The sequence below is a fragment of the Triticum aestivum genome, chromosome 7D, assembly GCF_018294505.1.
Source record: "Triticum aestivum cultivar Chinese Spring chromosome 7D, IWGSC CS RefSeq v2.1, whole genome shotgun sequence".
NCBI classification, from domain to species: Eukaryota; Viridiplantae; Streptophyta; class Magnoliopsida; order Poales; family Poaceae; genus Triticum; species Triticum aestivum.
In genome coordinates this window covers 52,235,313-52,260,901 of record NC_057814.1, presented here as the reverse complement: position 1 = coordinate 52,260,901, position 25,589 = coordinate 52,235,313, and the positions used below count along the sequence as shown (strand labels likewise).

Here is a 25,589-nt window from a genome sequence, read left to right as displayed (position 1 = left end):
TTTTGTGTGTGTTGGTGTTGGTCGTGTGCATCCTAACTATGCAGAGGTCGGGTGTGTGCTCATTTTGATCGTATTCGCTTGATGCTTCATTTTGAGTAATAAAATCCACCCTTTATCGAAAAAGATTTAAGAAATACCCTTGTATTCGCAAAATGGACATGGATTTTGCAAATTATTCTGAAATATAAAAATCATCGAAGTTTAGAAGATGTTTGTATGTTTTAAAAAATTCTCAATTATTAAAAATATTATTGGAGTTTTTTGGTTGTTACCCCCCCATTCAGTTTGCATATGAAGATTTTTTTCTCTTCCAAATAACCGTTTGCATATCAAGATTATTAAGGAACACATAAAATTTCAAGGGAAGGAAGGTAGGTTGTACGTGATTCAGATTCCAGACTGACCATCAGTAAACTGACCATAGTTGATAGTAACTTCCAACCTGCATGTACTATGATGATGCATTTTGATAAAATATAATGTACAGTGGGATGCATATTGATGTTTCTTGAAAACAAATGACTTCCCAGAGGCATTAAATAGGCAATGACATCTAAATTATAACACAGTCTATGTTTAGATTTTTCACAAATGGAACAACATAGGCAACACTTGTCCCGGAAGGATCTCAATATGGTTTCTTTCTACATGACCTCATAATAGTCTCATTTCTACAGGCAGGACATTCAGGCGCTATAAATAAACGGCTTTTCGCCTTAAAAAATTAAACAGTGGGCAATGGATGATTTTGCGAAGACAATATCTTGGTTGGAGCGCCAAGAAGAGAAGGTGAGCAATTGTGGGGATAATAAAATGGTCAGGTGATGGTGATGAAATTATATTTCAACTTTCAAGCCTCCTTATGGTCTTAGTCTTTTCTTTATAATTATTCAGCCTCAAGTTTGGTATGTAATAAAGTACTTTTACAATCAATGTATGGCTACCATAGAGATGATCTGCACGAATTGATCAGTCTTTTCCATTTTTTCCTAATGTAAATGAGATTAGCATTTTCTTAGGCCAATATAACAAAATGCAATGCATATTATCTGTCATGATGGAACGAACAACTAAACAATGGTGATGCATCACCGTTGTTAGCAAATCGTAGAGCAGCAGACAGTTTTGTTCACTATTTGGTCGACTTGTCCTAGATATGTTAATCAATGGGAATGATGAGTGCTGTTATATTGACTTGTCCGGCTTCTTGTTGTCTTGTAGCCAGAGCCAAACGAATTGAAGGCAATAGCTGCTGAAGGGGTTATCACTTGTCTTCAGGATGCCATTGAATCCCTTGAGCAAGGCAATGTAAGGAATGCAACACCACTCATTATTTAGATATGCAGGTCTTTCGAGTTACTTGTCTATTACTTCCAAGTATCAACAAAGAATGTACTACTATATCTTAGTGATTTAGACTAGTAAACATGCGGACTGAGGTACCAGCCTTAAGTAACCTGAAAACAATAAAATGATGCTTGCCTAGAGGCCAATTGTTGATCTGGGTCAAATTGCCATTGACTTATTGTTAATTTGTGATTATGTTTCCAGCAGTGAAACCCAGTGTACCAAACATGTTTACGAAGATCTGTTGTGTTTCTCACTGGAAATGCGGTATACTCTCGGGTGGCTGACCAATGATCATGATCTACTTTTTTGTAGGATACCAGTGGGGTGGCGGAGCAGTGGAGCTTCGTCCCCCATGTTGTGGACGAGCTAGTGCGGCTGGACAGAGAGGGCTCATCGCTGTCTAAAGAACAGCTCGCCAAACTAGCAACCAAATGCAAGAAAATCTACCAGGCCGAGCTCGCACACATGGACGGTGGTGACAAGAAGGCAAAGGAGCGCCCCGGGAAGACCGGGACGGACGATGCTGAGTATGACAGCGATGATACGATCGAGATGACGGAGGAAGAGATCGACCTCGATTGCAGACAGTTCTCGGGGATTAGTAGTAGCTAGGTCAGGAAATGTTAGTTTGTTTCTGAAGAGAAGAACCCTGCTGGCTGTATATGAGTGAGGACGGTACGGTCGGCAGTGATCGAATCGCTGTTGTCGAGGATTGATAAGCTTAAATTTTCAAATTGCGCTGTTCTTGGTCAAGTATTTTTGCTGTTCTGGTCAAGTTTAAGAACCATCGGAAGATTATTCTCTTTATTGCGCACTTATGCATGTAACCATATCACCCATCCACGGATGTGACATGCTGCTAGCTTATTCATTCACACAATGTTTTCATGAACAAGCTAGCGTTCATGGGAAGACGCAGTAGGGGCCGCCATGGATGGTCGGCAGGTTGCACTGCCCCGGCAGGGCGAGCGTTCTGGCGAAGTCCCTCTTCACCTCCGTCGGGCACCTAGGTGCCAGCGGCGGCTGCGGGGGGCCACCGCCTTGGCTTTGGCTGGGAGGGAACGCCCGGTCGATGAAGACGCGCAGCCCCTCGCAGCGGCAGTTGGACGAGATGGCGGCCAGCTCCCGGCAGCACCGGTCCTTCATCACCTCAATTGGGAGCAGCGGCACGAAGCCGCAGGTCTGCGAGGTCACGTAGTAGTGGCAGCCCTGGAGCGGGTCCACGGGGAGGCCCACCCCTTCGTAGCAGGTGTACATACTGGTGGCGGTGGCGGCGGCGGCCAGGACGGAGAAGATGGCGACGGCTGAGAGGAGGTGCTGGCTGCACGACGCCATTGATGGACGTTGGTTGGTTTTTTCTTCTCTGGTGGAGTGGAGCACTGCACTTGTGAGTTGGGCTTGCGTTTGCATACACGTATGTATATATACTGACTACTGAGAGAGATGAGTAGAGGCGAAATGAAGCTGGCAGAATGGCGGGTGTGTTCGTTGGATGGGTCATGCGATGATGGTGATGAACTGGAGCGCAGTTGATTAATTTGTTGCAACAGAATTTGGCTGACAAGATGACGGATGTATTACGGGTTATGTGATGATGATGATGATGATGAACTGGTGAGCAATTGATTGATCTGTTGGAACAGAATTTAGCTGACACGATGACGGATGTGTTGCGTGTAATGTGATCATGATGAACTACCGCACAATTGATTAATTTGTTGGAGCAGATTTTGGAGGGAAATGCAAGTTGGGCATTGCGTGAGGAAGAGAAGAGGTTTCGCCCTTCTAGTCTTAGCTTTTCCAAGAACAGAATTTGGAGGTAAATGAAACTAGTTCTGTTAGGACATTAACAGACAAGACAAGGAAATTGAACTAGGCGTAGAGCTTTTCCAAGCCACTAGTGGCAGGGTTGTTCAACTTATATAACGTTCTAAACTCTAGAAAGCAGAGCAATCCAACCTAAGTGACAGTACCAGCTTATTGATGGGAAAAATAAGTTACAACAGTAAAAATGCATTGTTGGTGCAGTGCACATTCATAAAACACATCAGGTGTGCAAAGACAGGGGCATCATATATATGGATAAGCTTATATGAACAGAGATGCAGCATTCTTGCAGCCTAAATGACTGACTGCAAAGAGAGGTGGTTCAAAAGCAACCATGCACTGGCGAAAAGTAGATGCACAGTTCCAAGCATCATAAGGCACACTTTGCACCGCTTTTCACATCTGCTCCTCCTGGTACTACACCGCGTCGATAAGTATGTAGAGTGTTGGCCCCGATGTCGAGCTCGTGAAGGCTCAGACTGACCCTGCAGCTTGCACTGAAGAAAGATGGAAATAAGTTCGATCCTTGTAATAGCTTACAGATACCTGGGGTAAATACTTTAAAGCATTCTTGTTCATAAAGTGGATTCATTCTCAAATATAGGTAGACAAAGTACACAAGAAGCTTCATATCTCACTGGACAATTATGTGACCATGACGGCAAAATGTTCATAGGATTTCTCAGGTTTGGCATCCATCCAAGAATATTCAGAGTTCCAGTCAGGTCAGAGCTACACTTAACGCACTGGGCTAGCTAAAGTTCAGAAACATGGCATCTTGGATGGTTCAACAGGTCAAAAGGTAAAGATTTGAAATTAAGATTCAAGATCAAATTATTATTTTCATTTGTCAGATACTTTTGTGGTAATTTCAGCATAAGAGGTGTGATGTACTGTTCGACCCCATTTTCCAGTAACCATCACTACAGTTCCAAAATGAGAGACATTTGAGAACTGCTTCTTTTCTTAGCAGAAAGTCTCAAGTTACGTGTGACTTACCTAGTCGAGCAAGATGTTGGAGGCCTGCTTGTAGATCACCGGCAGGTTGGCGTCATGGAGAAAGTTAAGGCCCTTGGGCTGACGGCGATCTTCATCCTTATCATCCGCAGGAGGGAGCCATTTATACGTGAAGGAAATAGGATGTTTCAGGTCAGTTTCCTCCTCCACATTGACCAAGAGTTGTACTAACTTGCAAGTACCAAGAAGCTGGTCGGACAAGTAAATTTTCAATCCAAAATATCCAGTATCCCTTTTTAGTAAATATCGAATATCTACATTCATCTGATTTTAGAAAGAGAAAGTGTAGTCCCTTTGGAAGGGAGAGAGAGCTCAGCTATCCTCTTGACTTGTGACTTATGGAAAAGAAAGTTAAGGGGACAAGAACAGTTCATCATCTATGGACCAGATGACACTCGTACGTGCTCAGAATTCTGAATTACTCCCTCAAATCCATAGTAAGTGTCATGGTTTTAGTTCAAATTTTAATTAAAACCACAACGCTTATTTTGTATTGGAGAGAGTAACATTTTTCTTTATCTTGTTGGTCTCAAGAACCACCAAACATACTAATTCTTGGAATGATCAATTGACAGCAGAAAGCGGTGAAGAACTCACTTCTGAAGAGGTGCGTCTCAAGGCTCCCAACGCTCATGAATTTGTACACCAACATCCGGTGTTCGTGCTCGTAGCACTACCCAACCAATTTCACCAGGTTCTTCTGTCTTAGTTGCCCAAGAAAGAAAACTTCAGCCTACAACAACAGAACCATATAAGCTGGTCATTCATCAGCCAGGCTTCGAAATTGATCTACCAATGATCTGATCATGCTGGCGCGTGCATTGCACTCTATTTCGCACTCACCAACCACTCTGTGGCTACTGCAGTTAGCATATGTGTAATGTATATGTACAGAGCATTATAATCAATATAATGAATGCCATTAATCCCTGAATTCCATCTGTTAAACAAGCAATTTATGTGCCATCCATCGAGTTTTGCACATCGGGAAAGACATCTAACTATGTATAGATTTAAGTGAATAGAAAAACACTGCAACGACAAACTGGCTCTTTGTAATGAAGGATACGTACCACTGTAATGGGTATATAGGAAAAAAAAAGGAACATTCTATCTGTTGGGGCACTCACAGGATGCCAACGGAAACAAAGTTTAAGATAACCACCCAATGTTTTTTTTCCAGCATGTGCCAAAAATATTGAGAATGAAGAAATTCACAATTACTAACTATTTTCTTATAAAAACTTAACCACAAGGCAACATATCACAATTTGCAGCTTCTGTCAATTGCAAATCCATGATTACAAAAGAAAAATAGTAGTACTAATACTATAAAGCAGCCAAAAAATGGTATTGAAGTGGACTTTCTGATGCCAATGTAAAGCATCGCATGCTATTTAGACAGAACACAGACATGACACTGCAGATGATACCTTGGCACAGAAATGCTCAGTCGGGCAGTAGTACTATGCTGACGAATTGGTTATACACATGGAAAGAGAGGCTCCATTCATATACTGGGTACAAATTTAGTGGCATGTAAAGGCAATTAGGCACAAATGCAATTAGCGATGCTGTGTTGAACCGTTACATCAAGGGCGAGCACTGTACAAACAATACAAAGCAACAATAAGGACAAGTATACGATCCTTATCATCTGTAAATATATAATTACAAAGAGATAGAAGGACTGTTCTTCTATGTGAGCTTGTTTTCATGACACCTGGCAGATAAAATCTTTTTTGTTGGCTTTGTGATTGTGATACACACTCAGGTTTCTATCAAACAATATCATCTTGGATAACATCATAGATTAAGTCGGGTCTAGCTTATTCACAAAGAAAAAAACGAGAGTCAGGTCTAGCTTCATCATATGCCCAAGGACATATCATTTGGACATCAACAGTAGGTACAAGAAGATATCATACTTTGATCTAACCACAGCTAGCATCAATCATCAGGCCAACATTTCCTTGTGGTAATTGACAACTTTTATACTCAGATTTAACTTTGGGTGAGGTCTTATTAATCACACTTCTTTCTTGGCATTCAAGAAATATGAAATGGCAGCGGTGACGGGGCATAAAGAACATGCTGAAACTTATCATACTACTAAGTTACCGACTAAGCCAACTAATTTATGGATCGGTGCAAGAGAGCTAATTTAAATTAGGGATAAATTTGATGACAGAATTCTGAAGTCCCAATGGAATCAAGCGAAACTGACCAGAGGTTTGCAAGATCATCAATCTGTTTGTTTGGTGCAAGTTCCCTGAGCTAGTAAGGAACAGAGATTCGCAAGTAAAGAACAGAATGATCACCTCTAGCTTTGTGATCTGATATTTTCCAACATTTATCAATTTGTCATGCTTCCACACCAAATCGATTGGAGTCATCATCTTGTCCACTGTTGATACCTTTCATATGCCCGACTTGCTACTGCGTGTCAATTACAATCACCGCAAACAAATAAGCTGAATAGCAAAAAGAATCACAAACGTTAGATAATACAAAATGCATAGGTCCAACATATCTATTAATCCATCCTGTCAGTACTGCATATACATGTTCAAAATCAATGACAGAGAAAGGACCAGAATACAATATCAGATACACGAGTATGTATGCGTGGGCTTATTCAGTCGTGAATACATTAGAAAAATTAAGCATCAGCTAGAACCAATGCAAACATTCAGATATGTTCATGGTATTACAGAAAAAGAATAAAAAGGCTCCCTTTGGGAAACCAAATGGCCATGGCATGCTGCTCAAGCCTGGGTAGGTCTCAAATTATATATGGTATGTTGCATCAGGAAAGAAACTGAGAAGGGACAAAGGGTGAGAGATACAAGGGAAGAGAAATCTCTATCAGTGCGGAGCAGAGTTAGGAAAGTATTAAAGCCCTCAGATAAGCAAAATTTCAGTATAAGTCGCATGCACTTCTGACAGTCAGGTTATTCTAACAAACTAACACCTCCTGTGTACTTTGTATATGCCCGGAGGAGAATAATCCATTAATACAAAAGGCAACACAGTTTATGCTATGTGTTACTATCTTGGCTCAATACATTTGGCTGCCTCTTCAACAATCCACTTAAAGACGATGTGAATAATTTATACAAATGGTACATATAAACCTAAATTGATACAATTTTGAAAATCATATTGGAAGGCATCAAAATGTTGTTGAATGAACCAAGCAGTGATAACCAGAATAAGACCAGACGGATTCGATCTCACCTTCTCTTCTCGCTTGGCGTTGGCGGGGACCAAGGAAACGGCGAGCTGCTGCTTCCTACTGGCATCCTCACCCATCTATGTGTCCCCCGCGGCGAAGGGCTAAGCGATGGCGACAGCGTCACAGATGGCTCGAAGGCAAGGATGACGGTGACGGCACAGTGGACTGCTCTGCAACGGCAGAGGAGTTTAACCTGTCGCGGCATCCTCCTCTAGCCGATGCATTGAACTCCACCAAAAATGCAACATCTTGAATAGCTCTTCACATTCAGGGGCAGTGCACATCCACACGCCTGTGCATATCCGTGTTAAACAATGGTTCACCTGAACATAGTATGCCATACACATTTTGTCAGTACATGAATCGGAACTTTATTTCTATGAGAATTAAATTACTGACATAGAACAAACATAATTTTGATGATATTGGCATATTGCAAATATGATTTACCAAAAGTATACCAGACACACTTAATGGTGTGGTCCCGACGTCACCCACACAGTAAACGGGTAAGAGGCCAAAGATGCAGATGCGGATACTGCCCGGGCGCAGGTTTACTGGATGTTGTTTGTGTCTGTGCATTTCTTAGCTTTGCTACTGGTGAGTAATTCCCCGCCTGCTCGCCTTGCACATTAAAGAAAAAACTTGGATAGATTTTCATGGTTATTTTCAAGGGAGATTCAGACTACATAGCATGCATCATCAGCACCCTCTAGGAAACACTTGGCTCCAAAAATGAACTGGGAGATAGGTAGAACATAACCTAAATCTTTTGCCCATATACATAACCTAACATTTTAGCGATAATTTTTTTAAGCAACCAAAGTTTGAAAAGCTAGCAAACTTCTTTGCCCAGAATCATCTAAAACTAACCCAACCAAATAGAATCTCACACAATTAGGCTACAGTCCAAAGAGAAAGAGATCACCTCCTTCTTCCTTGTGAGGTTTCAGATCCTCCATGCCGAGTTCTTCAGCGGCGTGTTCCTCTCCTGCGGAATCCGAAGTACAGGGGGAATCAAGGAGTTAAGACTCTGAAGATTAAATGTCAAACCATCATCCAACACCTACAGGGGAGGGGGAGGGGGAGCGGAGGCACACCTTGACAATTTGCATGGCGTCTAGAGAAGAAGCTCCTCCTCGAGCACCTCCATCGCGAATCTATGGGGAAAAATAGATCGTCGACGAGCTCCTCTCCCAGAGAAACAATGAGGATCTGCAACGGCGTCCCCTCCAATCGCTGCTAGCCCACAACATGTGCCTCATCAGTGGTGCTGCTTGCGCAGGTCACACCTGGCCTGCTGGCCATATCGTGCACCATCGCCCGCCTGAGAAGGAGGCGAGGAAGCCATGGAGCTCGGCGACGTCGATGGAGACGTGATGGCCACTGATCTGGCAGGAGAAGCGCCTCCTCCTCTCGACACCATGGAAGAGCACATCTTCATCTTCTGACCTCCGCGGGGAGGAGGCCGCTGCATGGACCCGACTCTGCAGCTCCTCTTCATCTTGTTCGGCCACTGCAACCGCGGCGAGGAGGTCCGCGACTCGGAGCGACGACCGACGAGGGAGGCCGACGGCACGGGGAAGCCGGGAAGAGGAGGGGCCCGGAGCAGGTGCGGCGGCGCGAAGGGAATCGAGAGAGAGTTGAGGAGGCGGCGCCGTCAAAGAGAGAAGGGGCTGGTGCGGAGACCCCAGGCTAGGTCTGGCTCAATTGTGTCTCCGCTCGGTAGCATCCACCCTTTTTACTCCTTTTTTTTTCTATCGCTAGCACAGTAAAAATCGATGCGGTGGCTGGCGCTAGGATGCGCCCTTTGCGACACCGTTAATGGATTGTATTGCCTCAAAGTATGTACTCTCTTCATTCCCTTATACAAGGCCACAAACTCAAATTACAGGTATCTAGGTAAATTTAATGACTACTTGGCAAACTAACTTTTTTTCTTGTTAACTGGGATCATTAATACGCACGCATGCATGCAAGGAGGAATAAGAAGGAAGCAGCACAGTGTTATTATGACTACATGCATGCAAGCATTAAACAAGTTGCTAGTACGAGAAAACATCATTAAATTTTGCCTCGGTTATTAGTGGCCTTATATAGATGCAAAATGTATTTTTCATAGTGGCCTTGTATAAGGGAATGGAGGGAGTATATTTTATTTATTTTTAAGAAATCTCAAAACTATAGTATCTATTTCAGAAATTGCATTTCTATGAGACTATGACCCCGCCGGCTGCGTGTCGGCCGAAGAGGTACTCTTCATTTGCAGTCAGGCCAAAGAGCGAGTTCGTCCATGTATAGGGGCCGAATATGGGCTCTTCGTTGCAGCTCAGGCCGAAAATCATCTCTTGCACCCCTCTTAGGCCGAAGAGGGCTTCTAGGCCCACCTCTACGCATAACTGCCGAATGAAGCTGCATGTCGTTCATAGGTGGAGGTCTGAAGTGGTAAATGGCGGGGCTCAACTCGATGGCGAACCAACCTCGGCCGGCCAAAATTTCAAAGCCGAACGCGGCCGTGGCGGGTGATTGGTTGTCGGCGGCGGCCGTAGCTTCCTCCTCCGGCCAAAGAGGCCCTCCTCCACCTCCGTCGCCGTTCCTCCTCCTCTCTCCACCTTGAAATGCCGCTACTCCGCCGCCCTGATACGCGCCGCCGCGCACATATTCGCCACCCCCGCCGCCCCTCCGACGCTTCTCAGCCGCCGCCCCGATGCCGCCGCACTGTTGCCGTCCCCACAGCCGCCACCCCGATTTAGCAGCCACCCACTAGTTTTTACATCTCCATTTTGCATCACGTATTGGAGTTGCAATTTTACATATCCATTTTGTATCCTCTGTTGGAGTTGGCCCTTTTTTGGAGATGCAAAAAACACTTTTTGAAGATGTAAAAATTTACATCTCCTGTTTACATCTCCAAATTTGCATCTTCTATTGGAGATGCTCTAAGTAGATAGAAATAAGGCTGTGGGACAGTGTTGTTTGCTTTGCGACCATTTCGTGTAAGGCAATTGCGAACTTCTTTACCAGTATGGTCATTATGGTTTAGGGTTTTGGCCCTCCCATACAGCTTACGACCAATTGGGTCTAAATGGTTGTAGAATTATGACTATTTCTTTCAGGGTCACTGAGAGAAGGTCACAAGTTAACATATTTCTGTAGTGAAGAAAAAAACACATGATGTTTGTTTTTTCAAAATTAACAACTTTATTCATTTGAAATAACAGTTACATCGTCTATAAGAAAAGTTACAATATCACCCATAGGCTTTTCAAACCACTCATTTGTTGTGGAAACTCTCGCTAACCTAGCCAGTTCATGAGCAACCTTGTTCCCTTCCCTATTACAGTGTTCAAAATTAGTGAGAGGAAAATCACAAGCCAAAAAATAGCAGTCACCAAAAACAGCTGCCGCCGCTCCCGCAGATTGTCCTCAATTCTTCATTGTGTCGATGACTTCCATTTTAGCAGAGTTTATTATCAGACGATTGCATCCCGCCTTTTGTGCCAGAGATAAGCCAAACCTTAGAGCCAAAGCTTCTGCTATCGAAACATCCACACACCAATCAATCTTCCAATTTCCACCGATGATGAAATTTCCTTTATCATCTCTAACGACAGCTCCGGCTGTGCCCCTGTGCTGGTCATGATCAGAAGATGCACAACATTCAGCTTAACAAAACCCATAGGAGGTTTACTCCATCGCCCTCGTTTACTGGTCGCATTAGGGGAGTAAGCTTTAACAAAATTAGTCGTTATAGCCTGGACCCCCATGGATGTGTGGTATGCATCTTGGATCTTTCCCTCATGGACTTACCTCTATCCCACCGTAGATATCACGCGGTTGTAGCGATCATTTCGTGTACATTATGGAATTCCAATTTAGATAGGTCCTGGTCTGGCATAAGGAGTAAGAATGCAAGTACCGCCTCACCCGCACGATCAATAGCACACACTTTTTTTAATCACCTCATTCATCCCCAACTTATCCAACCTCCTTCACTTCCTGACAAAGAAACAGAATGTGCTTTGTATCTTCTGGCCCATTCGAACATGCCGGGCAGATTGGTGGAACTTTCATGTGTCTATTTACAACCGTAACACGGCAGGGGAGAGTTCCATGTAACATATGCCAAAAACAATCTTTACCTTTGCCGCTCACAAAAGTTTCCAAATCTTACACTAGACAGGGTTAACATTGGTTCTACCCGTGCCATTTGTATATTGCCAAATTTTCCCATGTTGATGATTCCATTCTTCCAAATAAGCTGAGCAAACAGTGAACAAACCATTCTGTATAGCTCCAAGCAATGAAATTCGACACATTATGTATAGAGAGAGGGATAGCTAGAACTCTTTGAGCATCAGTTGGCCATAGTGTTTGCCCCACCAAATCTTCATCCCAGAAATTTGTGACTAGGTGCCCTCATCTATGAATAACAATTTTCCTATTCGCACAACTCGAGATATATGCATCTTTCCAAATATCGATATTCTGTCCATTTCCATTTCACTAGATATAACCATTTTTTAGTGAGTTAAATCCCGCCATAATACTTTTCCACGTAAAAGAAGAGCCCCTTTTAAGCTTGCATTCATCAAATCGACATCAGGAAAATATTTAGAGGCACACAGAGAATCCGTATTATCAAGGAGACGCCATGCTTGTTTAGCTAGTAATGCTAGATTGAAACAATGAATATCCCGAAATCCCAGACCTCCTTGATTTTTTGGAACAGACATCTTCTACCAAGCCATCCAATGCATCCTCTTTTGATTGTCCTCATCTCCCCACCAAAATTGCGACACCGCATCAATGATTCCATTGCAATTTTTTTGTAGGAATTTTAAAGACGGACATGGCATAGGTGGGGATAACTTGTACTCTCTCAATTTCATAATGTAGTGCGCCCATGCTTTTTGAGATTTAAATTTGACAATAAATTTAACCAACATCGGCGACTGCGACGGGAGATCAGTGGTATAATTTTTACTTCACCAGAGTCGCCGACGTTTGTTAAATTTATGGTCAAACTTAAATCTCGAAAAACACGGGCGCACTACATTTTGGAATGGAGGGAGTATAATATATAGATTTGAGCAAAATTTCATTCCCTCCAGCAGATAACAATTTTTCTGAAAAGTGATGGGATGGAATGACTGAGGCGTAGAACAAAAAGAAGCTTAATAAGGAGAAAATAAATGTCTGTTTAATCCGTTGTCGTTTCTCAAAGATTTTCCGTTAGTAACATTTTTGCCGGGCGGTAATGTTATCGACTGAACGTTCCTTGGGAAGGTGATGACAAACAAACGTATTTTACTTGTAGTTTTAGTTGCTACGCGAGATCAAACAGTGTTAGTTTTTAGAAGAAAGTATCATCCTCTAAAGTAATTGTCATGTTGTTTTGAAGAAAATGCCATGTGTCTTTGAAGAAACAAAAAAGTTCACAAATGTCATCCCTCCCGGCAAACGTTCGCTGGCTATTGGGGTCCATTGCCGGGTAGCGGGTGACATGTATACTGCCAATCAATCACTTCTTGGAAGTAGCCACTCACCACTTTTAGCACGAATTAATTACAAAATCTTCAGTTTCACGCACAAGATGATCTCCTCCTCCTCTGCAGCTCTCCAATACGTAGAATCTACCCCTAATTCCATGCGTGGTGCAGAAGCTAATTAATTGAGTATAGTTACGCAGCGGGCTGGCAAATATTCGTCAACAATTAACTTAGGCAAATTCCCCTATTTATATTTCTCTACCCTGCACAGCACCAGCAGCAACCAATCCTTGGGAGTTGAGTTCCAGACTCCAGTTGGTCGCAATGGCTGCGACGACGAGGGTATCTCGTGCTCTCCTGCTCGTCGGCGTCGTCCTCACGGCTCAGCTGTGCGCTTGCACGGCGGACGGCGGCGATGGGTTCAGCGTGGAGTTCATCCACCGCGACTCCGTCGGGTCGCCGTTCCACGACCCTTCGCTCACCGCGTACGGCCGGGTGGCCAAGGCGCTCGCGCGCTCCTACGCCCGCGCCGACGCACCGTGGGCCCACGGCGTCGTGTCCGAGCTCACCTCCACGCCGTTCGAGTACCTGATGGCCTAGAACGTGGGCACGCCGCCCACCCGTCTGCTCGCCATCGCCGACACCGGCAGCGACCTCGTCTGGCTCAATTGCAGCAAGAAGGGGCCCCACGGTCCTGGCCCGGCGTTCGCCGGTGACGCGCCCTCGCCCCCACCCCCGCCGGGCGTCGTGTTCGACCCCTCCAAGTCCAAGACGTACAGCCCCGTGGGCTGCGACTCCGGCGCGTGCCGCGAGCTCCATGAAACCTTCTGCGTCGACTCCAAGTGCGCCTACTTCTACGGCTATGGCGGGGGCTCCACCACGAGCGGCCTCCTCTCCACCGAGACATTCACCTTCGCCGACGACGCCCCAGGCAGCCGCGGCGACCGCACGACGCGCGTGCCCGACGTCAACTTCGGCTGTGGCACGACCTTTGTCGGCTCCTTCATCGGGGACGGCCTCGTCGGCCTCGGCAACACCAACCTCTCCCTCGTCACGCAGCTCGGCACGCACGCCTCGCTCGGCCGGAGGTTCTCCTACTGCCTCGTGCCCTACTCCGTCAACGGCTCCTCCCTGCTCAACTTCGGCGCCCGCGCCACCGTGACGGAACCGGGCGCGGCCACGACGCCGCTGATCCCGTCCAGAGTGAAGTCCTACTACACCATCGACCTCCTGTCCGTCAAGGTCGGCAACGCGACCTACGCGGCGCCGCAGCAGTCCCCCGCCATCGTCGACTCCGGCACAACGCTGACGTTCCTCAACAAGGCGCTGCTAGACAAACTGGTGAAGGAGCTGGCCGGGCGGATCAAGCTCCCGAAGGCCCCGCCGCCGGCGGACCTCCAGCTGCCGCTGTGCTACAACGTGACCGGGCTAAAGGAGGGGCAGATCGCGGCGAAGATCCCTGACGTGAAGCTGGGGCTGGGCGGCGGCGCGGCGGTGACGCTGAAGGCGTTGAACACGTTCGCGGTGGTGCAGAAGGACACCTTGTGCTTGGCCATTGCGCCGTCGGCTCGGTCGTCATTGATCGGGAACATCGCACAGCAGAACATGCACGTCGGGTACGACCTCGACAAGGGCACCGTCACCTTCGCGACAGCCGACTGCGCGAGATCCTACTCCGCCCACCCACCCTCCCCGGCCTACGCACCCGCCCCGGCCCACGCCCACGCCCTAGTCACCTCCGGCTCTGCGTAGACTTGTAGCCATAAATCTGAGCACCATGGCACGCATGCATCAAAGCATTGTTCTCCCGTGCTCCGTACGTATTGACATGCCCACTCCCTCGCAAAATATCTCTACTCCTAATAGATGAGTTGATAGCCTGGTACGGTTTATTTTCGTCCGGTTTTTATTCGTCACCTCCCACCATCTACATCAACTGATTTTTCTTCTTTCCATTAAAAAGCCAAATCTTATTGGAGGAGATATCTTGTTTCGTGTTTACTTTGGCAGGTTCTGATTTATTCCAATCACGTAAAAAAATAGGTAATTACGAATTCAGAACTCGCACCATATATTTAAGATTACCTTCCTAAAATATAGACGTAATATTTTACTCGATAACCTTCCAAAACAAATCTCTACTTCTAATGAAGGAGTTGGTAGCCTGGTACGGTTTATTTTTGTCCGGTTTTTATTCGTCGCCTCCCACCACCTCCACCAACTGGTTTTTCTTCTTTCCATTAAAATGCCAAATCTTATTAAGAAGATATCTTGTTTTGTGCTTACTTTGGCAGGTTCTAATTCATTCAATCACGTAAATAAATAGGTAATTAAGAATTCAGAACTCGCACCATATATTTAAGATTACCTTCCTAAAATATAGACGTAATATTTTACTCGATAACCTTCCAAAACAAAATGAGATATTCCTCAATAACAAATCATTAAACCTGCGCACTATGTAATTATTATTATCTCCATTATTAATTGACTATCACAAGTTTCCTAAACAACAAAAGAAAATATCTTTTACTTGTGGGCATACGCATCCGCGCGCCTCTATGAAGGACGCCGTGCACGACACCGTGGAGGATGTCACGGCCGGGCCTAACACTTGCGTGATACTCGAGAATGCCAAGGCGTGCATCACGACGTCAAGGACGGCCAGGACGGAAGGCGTGTCGTCATACCACCACGTACATGTGTTCGTGGACACGGTCATATTATATTTCTTGTCATTAATACACAGAGACACACGGACTACATTCTCAAATCAGGTGTGTCCATTCAAATGTCAAGAAATTCGTTAAGGAAATGTGTCCTGCAATACTTGGCAGTCGTCGTCATTCATAGCAGCCATTCATGCGAAAATATTTTGGAAATCAAGCGCTGAATCAATTTGGAAATAAAACCATTAATGTAATTAAGTAACTAACGGTTAATTATGTATGCAATTAATCAGGTCCATTTAAATAGAAATTATTTTTTGCACCCAATAAATTTTAGTCATTAATGTAATTAATGGTTTAGGTAGACACTTAATTATGCCTATAGATAATTAGAAGTAGATATTTTTTCCAATTAGGCGGGTAATTAGTCGATTTGGTTGGCAATTAATCAGGTATGCGAAGAATGAGGTAGGTTGTTAATTATTTGTGTAATTAATTAATTAAGCAACCAGTTCACCGCGTTGAATCATTTTAAAAGCGCTCGTCGGCAAGGACAATCAACAGGCTCTCAACGACATGGCCGAGCACCATTTGCCAACATGGACAACGGACACCATGCGCCCGCGACATGGACAACCTAGCGTTCACCAAGATGGATGACCACCAACTCTTCAGGATGTCCACATGTTGACGGTTTCCGAAACGTTCGCGGATGGGTACACCACGACACTAGATTGGCAAGGTGGTTCATACTATAGCTGAAAGGGAGAGTGCTCCATGAATAAGAAGGAAAAAGGAACTAAAGCGACCAAGTGGTCCATGGTGTTGGAGATAGAAAGAGTGTTCCAAAAATATAAAGGGAAACAAGAAAGAAAGAGTATTATAAAAAAATAAGTAGGATTGAGAATTAAAACTGGCGAGGAAGGAGGAAGAAGAAGATGAGGTGTTGCTGACAGACGCGCTGATGTTGGCGTCAACGAAACGGGTTGGCAAAGAGACTGAGAGTAGAAGATGTGGGGAAGGACGAGGAAGAGAAGAACATCAATTATCCCTTCTAGCAATGAATTGTATCTGAGCTGGAGGTGGAGCTTATTGGTGTCTAGGAATACATTCAGGTTGCCACTTACATCCCATGTCAGTGTGCATTTCCGAAGTTGAATGGACCTTTGAGACTGATCTCTATAGTTATTTATTATTATTTTGTGTCAATAGTATGTGTTAGCTTAATCCATTTTATTATATAGTAAATATGAAAAATTTCATATTTGTTGCAACGCATGACGAAGGTGAGCTGGGTGTTATTTGATTTTAAAGAAGGAGGCTCCAGCGAGAAATGTCCCACTACGGCGGGAAAATGAGTGAGAAAGGGAGGGTCCGAGAGAAAAAGGGGGCGATATGTTGTGGGGTGGGGTTTTTGTGTTGGTCCCATGTGTTGGGGATAACAAGGGGATAGTCCGAACAACCGCATTTCTCCCCCATATATGATCTAAATTTGGGGGAGCCCGGGATGTACATACGGTTGAATTTTGAAGAGCCTACTAAGCGTTCGTTTGATGTCCGAACACGTCCGTACCTTTGAAAACAAATGAGCTTTGACCTTACAGAAAACCTTAATCATTTGTTTAATTAATTTATATATGCATAGCCCGTAGCAATGCACGGGTGTTGTGCTAGTCAAAAGAAAAATACGAAAAGTTTGATGCTAATTTTCAGTTAACAAAAACTCTTTTTATTGGGAAAAATTTTGTTTGCGGGCTGGTCCAGACTCGTTCGTGGACAATGATGTGAAAGCTGGATATATATCCAATCTTTTATGATCACCTTCAGGATATAGATGATCCCGAGTCATTCTTTCTCCTCTAATTATAACTCCAATAGCACGATCATTCATTTTATTTTCATCTCGTTAAGCAAATCATTTTGTGACTTAGTGATTTGTCTCCGTCGTATCTACTTTTCTTAATGATTTTTCTCTTGTTTTGGACTCTAATTTGCATGATTTGAATGAACTAACCCGGACTGACGTTGTTTTCAGCAGAACTATCATAGTGTTGTTTTTGTGCAGAAATAAAAGTTCTCGGAATGGAACGGAAATTTGCGAGAATTTTTTATACAATAAAAGATAATTTCTGGAGCCAAGAACCACCGGAGGGGGGCAACTGGGTGGGCACAACTCACCAGGGCGCGCCCCCTCCAGGCGCACCCAAGTGGGTTGTCCCCACCTGGTGGGCCCGCAGACCCTGAAACCGACACTATAAAATCTTATTTTTCCAGAAAAAAATCAGGGAGAAAGAATTATCGCGTTCCACGAGACGAAGCCGCCGCCGTCTCCTTTTCTTCATCGGGATGCCAGATCTGGAGTCCGTTTGGGGCTCCGGAGAGGGGGATCTTCGATCTTCATCATCACCAACCCTTCTCCATCGCCAATTCCATGATGCTCCCCACCGGGTGTAGCGACCCGACCTCAGACGATCAAGTCTCTATGCTTAAGTGTCATCCCTGGATCGGTATGCTGACACACACAGTACTCGAGGATTTATAACAGAGGTAAATCACATGTATAAAGCAGCGTAAATACTATTACCTCAATCCAAATAGCGGAAGTAACAACAAGGTTGTGGATTCCCATCAACACCAATGGCAAAGTTGAGTGTAGAATTCGTAACCCTAACGTATCGCTTACTCGTCGTAAGATCCTGCAACATGAGACGTTGCAGCCACAAAGGGTCAGTACATCGAATGTACTGGCAAATTCACACCATAGAGCAATGATGAATGAAGGCTATCACTACATGCATATTTGGCTGGTGGAGGCTCTATGGTTATAATGTTTTTGCGAAAAGCCAATTTTTCCCTACATCAAAGGAATATATTTTATTTAACTACAAAATTGGTGGAAAAATTATTGAGAAGGTTCCTCCAACTCAATCCCAAAATAATAATCATTAACCCAATCAAATTAATTAAATAGAGTGTTGAGATCAACATGATAATTCAAGAACCAGATACTCAAGTTGTCCATAACCGGGGACACGGCTAACCACGATTAGTTTGTACACTCTGCAGAGGTTTGCGCACTTTTCCCCACAAGACTCGATCTCCTCCATCGGATTTCTCGCACTACATGGTGTTTGAGAAACGGATGACCGAGACACAGTCTTTCAGAAGCACTAACTCTTTACTCTGGGTGGACAGTTACACCTACTTTCCCCTACATCTGCTAGCCCACCACTGAAAGAGGTCATGCAACATACTCAACTATGCTAGAGGACATAATAGCTTGTCGCTGCACACAAAAGTTTCTAGCATGAATAATCTTATGATCCCTTTGAGCCTGGGTGGCATTCCATAGGGTGATCACATGGGTCCTCCAGGATCCCCTTGGGCAAGCACTGGGTTCTCCAGGTGCCCGGGCAAACCACTGGGTGCTCCTGGGTGCCCCTACCATTCCACATAGATGTGTATTAAAGTAGCCACCTTAAGTTAACCATCAAATAATAACTCTCACATCTGTCATGAATCACTCAACCAATCCACGTCTACGAGCTCAGCAGAGCAGTATGAGCATAACGTAGAAGTAACTCCCAAGGTTTGAATGCAGGACAATAGGTTCCTACCTCATCAACTACTTCCCAATACCCATATGTTATCAAGTCCTAACCATGCAGTGTTCGAGGGTTGAAACTAATGCATAAAAACTGGGTATGAAAGGGATATGATCAAAGTGTGAACTTGCCTCGTACTGTTGATGAAGATGATTTGCACTCATAACTCCTAATAGTTCTACTCGTCACACTCCGGTCAATCTATCGCGAGCAAGCAATTTCATACATAAGCACTCACTCAAAAGATCGGAAAGAACGAAGAACAATTCGGAAAACTTCAAAACCAAGCAAATAACTCTTGCAACAGAAAACAATTTCTAATAGTACCAAAATTAAGTGAATTTGGCCTTATGAGAAAGTTTAGGTCAAGAGCTTCAATTTGCAAAAAGAATCAACTAAATTGGAGTTATAAAACTCGAGTTATGAACAAAAGAAGTTTGAATACAAATCTGTTTGGAAAACAAATTTTAAACTTTCAAAAACATGTTTAAGTTGTCTTACTGGATAGAAGGGATCATAACGAAGAAGTGGGCGTTGGTTTTGTTGAATTTGGACAAACGAGTAAAAAGTAGTGATCGTTTGAAACTCAGGGACTAATATCTAAATAAAATATTCACGGATGGGTCCCTAACCGAAAATAAAAAGAAAAAGAAAAAACTATCGAGCGAACGCTCGCTAACAGACTCTAACGAACGAAAACTGTTCGCTAAAAGAAGCTAACTAAGGAACATTCACTAAAATAACTAGGTTAATAAGAAAAACTCGGTTTAACCAAAAAAACCGAAAACTGAAAATAAACCGGACCGGGTTTGGTTTATACCGGCTCGGCGGTTTAGGCGGATAAAACCGCCGGCGAAACTGGATGCCGGACGGCGGGCGGCGGCTCCGGCGACGGGCGGTGATGGCGCGGGGCGGCGCGGGGAGGTGAGGAGGCGGCGGCGGATCTCGTCAGGCAGCGGCGGTTGTGTGCAGCGGCGGTGAGTGCGGGACGAGGAGCGGCGGCGGCGGCGAAAACGGGATCCCGCGGTCCCGGGGCGCGCTATATAAAGGCGGAGGGAGGCGGCTTCTTGGAGGAGGGGCAAGGCGGCGGCGGAGGTGGCCGGGTCGGCCACGACGGCGTGCTGGCTCAGGACTTCGTCCCGAGCTTGGAGAAGGGCGGTGCGGCACGCTAGGCTGGGCCTGGCTGGCTAGCTGGGCCGGCCCTGTCGGGGAAAGGAGATTTTTTTTATATAAACATTTTTTTCCAGACAAACAAAAATAGTAAAATCGAAATAAATAAGAATATTATATAGGCATATAATATATCAAAATTTTCAGAAAAAGATTTTCTATAACATGAGCATTTTTCTAACGTGAAATAAACTACACAAAATTTTAAATAAAGCAAAGAGTGCTACTATTGCAATAAAACCTCAATAAAAAACGTTTTAAAAATACCAAAATGATTTCAAATTTAGTTCTCTCCAATTTTCTGTTGTAGGGAATCATGTTACCCTATTTTCCTTATATTTTATTTTTGGAGAAAAATAATTTGATTAAAACCAAATAACTCCAAATTGAAAAATAATTTCCAAAAGGACTTTAAATTTAGTCCTTTTAAACTCCCAACTCATATTTCATATGTTTTGAAGAAGTCATTTTATCTTCTCACATGAAAATCATTGAGTTGCTTGAAGTTTCTGAATTTGAAAATATTTTCAAATGAAATTCAAATATTTTCAACAACCCTTTTCATTTATTTAAATGGAAGAAGTCATGTCATCTTCTCTCTAGGGTTTTGTGATGAAAAGAATTTGAATTCATGGAGTTCATAAAAGCAAGATGAAAGTTTGGGAAAGTCCTTTTATTCCCTCTCATTTAACTTTCAAAAAGTTTCAAATTTCACTCACTTTCAGTCAATCAACCACACAACAATCGAACAATCAATAAAATCTATTTATTTATTATAACATTCCAAAATTTAGAATTTTGGGATGTTACAAACCTACCACCCTTAAAATGAATCTCGTCCTCAAGATTCGGAGAGGCTAGCAAGAAATAGGTTAGGTTCGGGGTCTTCTCAAGATCCATCGGTCATCTTAGGGGGTCTGAGGTGCTACCACCCTTAGAAGCATTGTTACGGTTCCATCAAAACTCATATGCTCCATCCTTATTCTTGACAGGGCCGGTCTTCTCAGATCTTCAGGATAATTCCTTCTCTGGCTCTTCCGGTAGTGGCTTAACCTTTTTCCTCAATTCATCTGTCCGTCCATCTTAGTAAGGTTCGTGTGTGATTGGGTCTTCTTAGCTAACAGGTTTGGCGCCAATACTAAACAACTATCGATATCTCATGGTGGTCAAGCATTTATGGTTTCTCTTGCAGGAAATGGGTCTGGGTTGATCCTCACCGTATATCCTGCGTTTGGCATCAGCTGCCTTGTACAAGGGAAAAATTGCTATACCATTCTAAGGTTTAAACAAGGTTTAATATCGTCGTCTCTCTACTATGGGTAAGTCACTCAGATTTACCATCCCATATAGCAAGGCGAATAATAAGAGTAAGTCGGTATGGTGATCAATCCATCCCGCACCCAAATCATTATCTTGTATATGGTTTAGCGAATCTTGCATTCTAACACTTGGTCATCCTCACAAGCATTGCAGAATTTCTCTTGTCGACGAACCAAGTTCGGATAAATCCCATGGATTCTGCAAGCCAAACAAACATCTATCGTATCTTCACAACTCTCAGGTTTTGCGTTACTCCTATAAGATCGTCTGTCGATAAAGTCGTAACTTATTCAAGGGTTTTTCCTTCAGCAAGAGTGTGCTCGCTTCTTGGCAGGTCCTGGGGTATGGCCCATCTCATCACTTGTAAACCTTGAACTCATCATCGGGGCAACTGATCATTATTCTAACATCCAACTTCCAGCTTCCTAGCATTCTTAATTCCATCCAATTGTAATGTGTTTCTTCCTTCTATGGGTACCAACTAAGACGTGATTACTCAGACTCCTCGTGGAGTTACATTTGCTCCATATTTCCAACATCATACCTCCTTTATATCCAATAGTACTTCATCCCTCCATACTTCTTGGGGTATCCCAACATATAGAGACAAAACTCATACTTATTTTGTCCGAAGTCCACTTCGTGGAATATCATCATATTTTACAGGGGTCAAATGTCCTCACAGGGTACTACCGCCCTTAAAATGAACAAATCTTCCATAGACCATATTTCTCATGTCCTCGAAATTGGTCAAAAACTTTTCTTCATAGAGTAACAACTCATAAAATCCAAATCAGTACCAACGATGCTTTATTGATTCTCAAATTACTATAATCTCCTGCATTTCCATTACATGCCTCAACTCAACACCTCAATATAAAGAATTGTTCTCACTACTACTACTACATTTCTCACAGAGTCAACTACTTATCACAAGTCTCCTTCTCCTTGGGACAATCTCTGGCAATATGCCTTGCTTCATTGCAACGAAAACATATTACTTCTGACAAGTCTCGAGGTTTCCTTTTTGGGCAACCGCTGAATTAGTGCCCTGATTCCTTGCACCTGTAGCGGGTGATATGACTCAGGTTCTTCCTGGAATCCAATCTATTCCTCTTCCTGGACTTTTCCATGCCAATCATGGCTTCTATTTCCTGTGGGTCATACTCTACTTCCTCTGTCGGGAATTCTACTAGATCCCCAATCATACAATTCTGGGAGATGTGTCCTTCTTCTCCACATGAATAGCATGACTTGGTGCAAGGTTTAATTGGTTCTTCCTTGGGTGTGTCCTCCACCTCTTCCTCCATCACAGGTTCTTCTAAAATTTCCATGAGGGCTCCTTTCATTTCTTCTTTCTTCCACTAGATGGTTCTTTGTACCATGGGGTAAATGTGACACTGAGCGGGGTAGTGGGTAGTCCCTTCACACAAGAAACAAGTAATCTGCCTAGTTGGGCATTCTTCAGCTGGGTGACTGTGACACCCAAGTTTTTATTTGGATTTTTCAAAAGATTTTATTTGACTTGAGGGGAGTGATTTAAATTTTTCTTCAAAAGAACTCTCCCTTTCAAATATTTTTCTCATGACAAGAGTTTTGTTTGGATTCACCCAAGACTTGTTTTTGGTCTTGGAGGTTCTTGCTTTTACTTTGGACTCAAGACAAAATACTTTTCACTTGAGAAAAATGGCTTTTGAAAAATCTCCTTGAAAATGCACTATGGCTTTTGGAATAATCCTTTGCCACTTTCAACATTTCTTTCTTGCCATGGCCTTAGTGCAAATCCCCTCTCCTAAACCTTCCCTCATCTTTGGATCATGTTTTGCATCAACTCCAGCAAGTTGTACCTCTCCATATAAATTCTTCCCATTCAAAACATATTCAAACAAATTTCTGTCTTCTATTCTAGCCATTGGTGATTTACAAAGGAACTCCACTTTCTGTTTTGATTTTTGCCCCCAAACCAATTCCCCTCCCTAGTCCTTTGAACCCTCAACCAAGATCCATGAAGATCCACTGGTCTTCAGTTCAAAATTTTCAAACTACACTTGCTGCAAGTTTGGAGCAGTTTGTCAAATTTGGTGAAATTCATTCAAACCTTTCTCCAAAAATTCCATGTAAAATCAGGCAGCCTCTGGGTGCATTGAGTGGTCACCTCACCAAGTACCAGCTCCAGAAATTTTTTTCTGCTTGCCTAATCATTCTGTCGAACACCTGCAGTGCTTTGTCAATCTCATGTTCAGAGATTCAGAAATTCACTTCAGTGCCCTACTGTCGTTTTCTTCAGAACATGTTGTCGATCTCGACAGTGCAGCATTGGCGCCTTGCTCCTCGTCCCCTCCTCCTTGTTCCTGCTTCGCATGAACGCCTGGCACCTTGCGGACGTCGGCGACGAGCAGCAGAAGGTGCGCCGCCCCATGACCAACGCCAGCGGCGGCTTTGCTGCCGCCAGTGAGAGGCGCAGCGCCGACGGCGCCACCCAGCGCCGCCTAAGCCACCGGAGCGCGCCGCGTGGCCTTCCACTCCCTCGAACCCGCTGCCACTCTCATCGTGAACCGCAGGGCGCGGAGCGCGCTCTCTGCCGCCGACGTGCCCGTGCGGCCACTCCACCGTGGACCGACGCCGTTACGCCAAGACCAGCCGGGATTAGCGGAGGAACGACACCAGTAACCTCCACTGATGCTGCCTGACCACTCAAACCTCCTGCCAATCCACTGCCTCGCCGTAATTGCTCGCCGGAGATTCCCCGTTCACGGCCACCCCGTAGATCCGCCTATAAATAGAGGCCCCGAGCTTCAACTCGAACCCACACCATCCCTGCACTCCACCTAGAGCACGCCTAGCCACTGGAAGAGCCTCGAGGAGGTCTCCTTCCTCGACTCCGGCCGCCGCGACCCGCCACGGGATCCAGCTCGATTCGCTCCCGTGCGTGCGCCTCTGCCTCCCATCTCTTGCCAGTAGCTTCACTATGCATCCCTCCTTCTGACCCGCGCTTCAATTCGAAGTTTGCAGCCCTCCACCGGAGTTCTCCACCACCACCCGAGCCGCCGTCCGCCGGAGAAAGTGTCGCCGTCGACGTGGTGCTCCCCGTTGGTCGAGTCCACCACCCACCGACGCGGAAGGACACGCTGAAGCTCTTGGTACCCTCCGATCCTCCTAACTCGCCGTGGTTCGACGCCGGCGTCCACCGCAGTCTTCGGGCGCCGGCGAGCTTTTTAAACCTGACATGTGGGACCCCCTGTCAGCCTCTCTTCTGTTTCCACTCGCGAACCGTTTTCTGTTGGCGCCTTCGGGCAAATACGCTTTCCCTCTTGAGCTTGCGCATTTCCAATCGAACCGTTTTCTGTTTTCTCAGTTAAAACCCTGGAACTTTTCTGTTTCATTACAGATGGGTCCCTGGACAGAAACCTTTATAACTTTTTAATAAAAGGATTTTTGAGTGATTCTTTTTCTGACCTTCTTAAAATTTTGTCTAGTTTTTTATGGGATTTATTTGGAAATTTTTGGAGAAGTTTCTGTGCACGCGTTGATTTTCACGTTAGTGCCCGTTTTCGTTATTGCCGTAGGTTCCGGAAGAGGTGACGGAGCCGCGAACTTCGCCGAGCTAGACTCCGACTTCTCCGAACCAGGCAAGCATGTTTGAACCTTTGATATGACAGGTGTTTTGCATGTTTGCGTGAAAGTTTGTGCGTGGCATATGAGTATCGGTGAGTTCCCCGTTGCTTGTGAGGCAACTACCCGCATTTTTCCGAAGTCGCGATGATCTCTGGTGAGAGATGGCCTAATCATGTGGTGACATGAAGGGCAGCAAGGTGGTACTGTTGTAGCATGCCAGCCTTGCGTCATCCGACAACTTCCGACGTTAACGTGGACGGAGTCACGTTATCGTTCTTTTCCCCTT

At 44.6% G+C, this 25,589-nt stretch overlaps 2 protein-coding genes, 1 long non-coding RNA gene and 1 pseudogene across 8 annotated transcripts; 2 read left to right on the top strand and 2 right to left on the bottom strand.

Annotated features, from left to right (window-relative positions):
* Window positions 1-738: 738 nt before the first annotated feature.
* LOC123170760 (DNA-repair protein XRCC1-like) lies at window positions 739-2,054 on the top strand. The gene is made up of 3 exons (XM_044588532.1): window positions 739-789; window positions 1,222-1,308; window positions 1,663-2,054. The coding sequence occupies exons 1-3, from the start codon at window positions 739-741 to the stop codon at window positions 1,960-1,962; spliced, it is 438 nt and encodes a 145-aa protein (XP_044444467.1). The 3' UTR covers window positions 1,963-2,054.
* A 70-nt stretch (window positions 2,055-2,124) lies between these two features.
* On the bottom strand, window positions 2,125-2,735 carry LOC542996 (chymotrypsin inhibitor WCI-like). Its single transcript, NM_001427932.1, has one exon. It carries the CDS (start codon window positions 2,683-2,685, stop codon window positions 2,254-2,256), a length of 432 nt encoding a protein of 143 aa, NP_001414861.1. The 5' UTR covers window positions 2,686-2,735; the 3' UTR covers window positions 2,125-2,253.
* Window positions 2,736-3,404: 669 nt separating this feature from the next.
* On the bottom strand, window positions 3,405-9,132 carry LOC123169624 (uncharacterized). Of its 6 annotated transcripts, none has more exons than XR_006484896.1 (8): window positions 8,533-9,132; window positions 8,361-8,423; window positions 7,435-7,755; window positions 6,516-6,668; window positions 5,628-5,799; window positions 4,792-4,927; window positions 4,177-4,383; window positions 3,405-3,674 (listed from the first exon to the last, which is right to left on the bottom strand). It is a non-coding gene; the product is annotated as an uncharacterized lncRNA (long non-coding RNA). The 6 variants fall into 6 exon arrangements; XR_006484901.1 differs by having other exon boundaries at window positions 6,516-6,633; XR_006484897.1 differs by lacking the exon at window positions 5,628-5,799.
* Window positions 9,133-13,248: 4,116 nt separating this feature from the next.
* On the top strand, window positions 13,249-14,676 carry LOC123170759 (aspartic proteinase CDR1-like; annotated as a pseudogene).
* The last annotated feature ends 10,913 nt before the right edge of the window (window positions 14,677-25,589 follow it).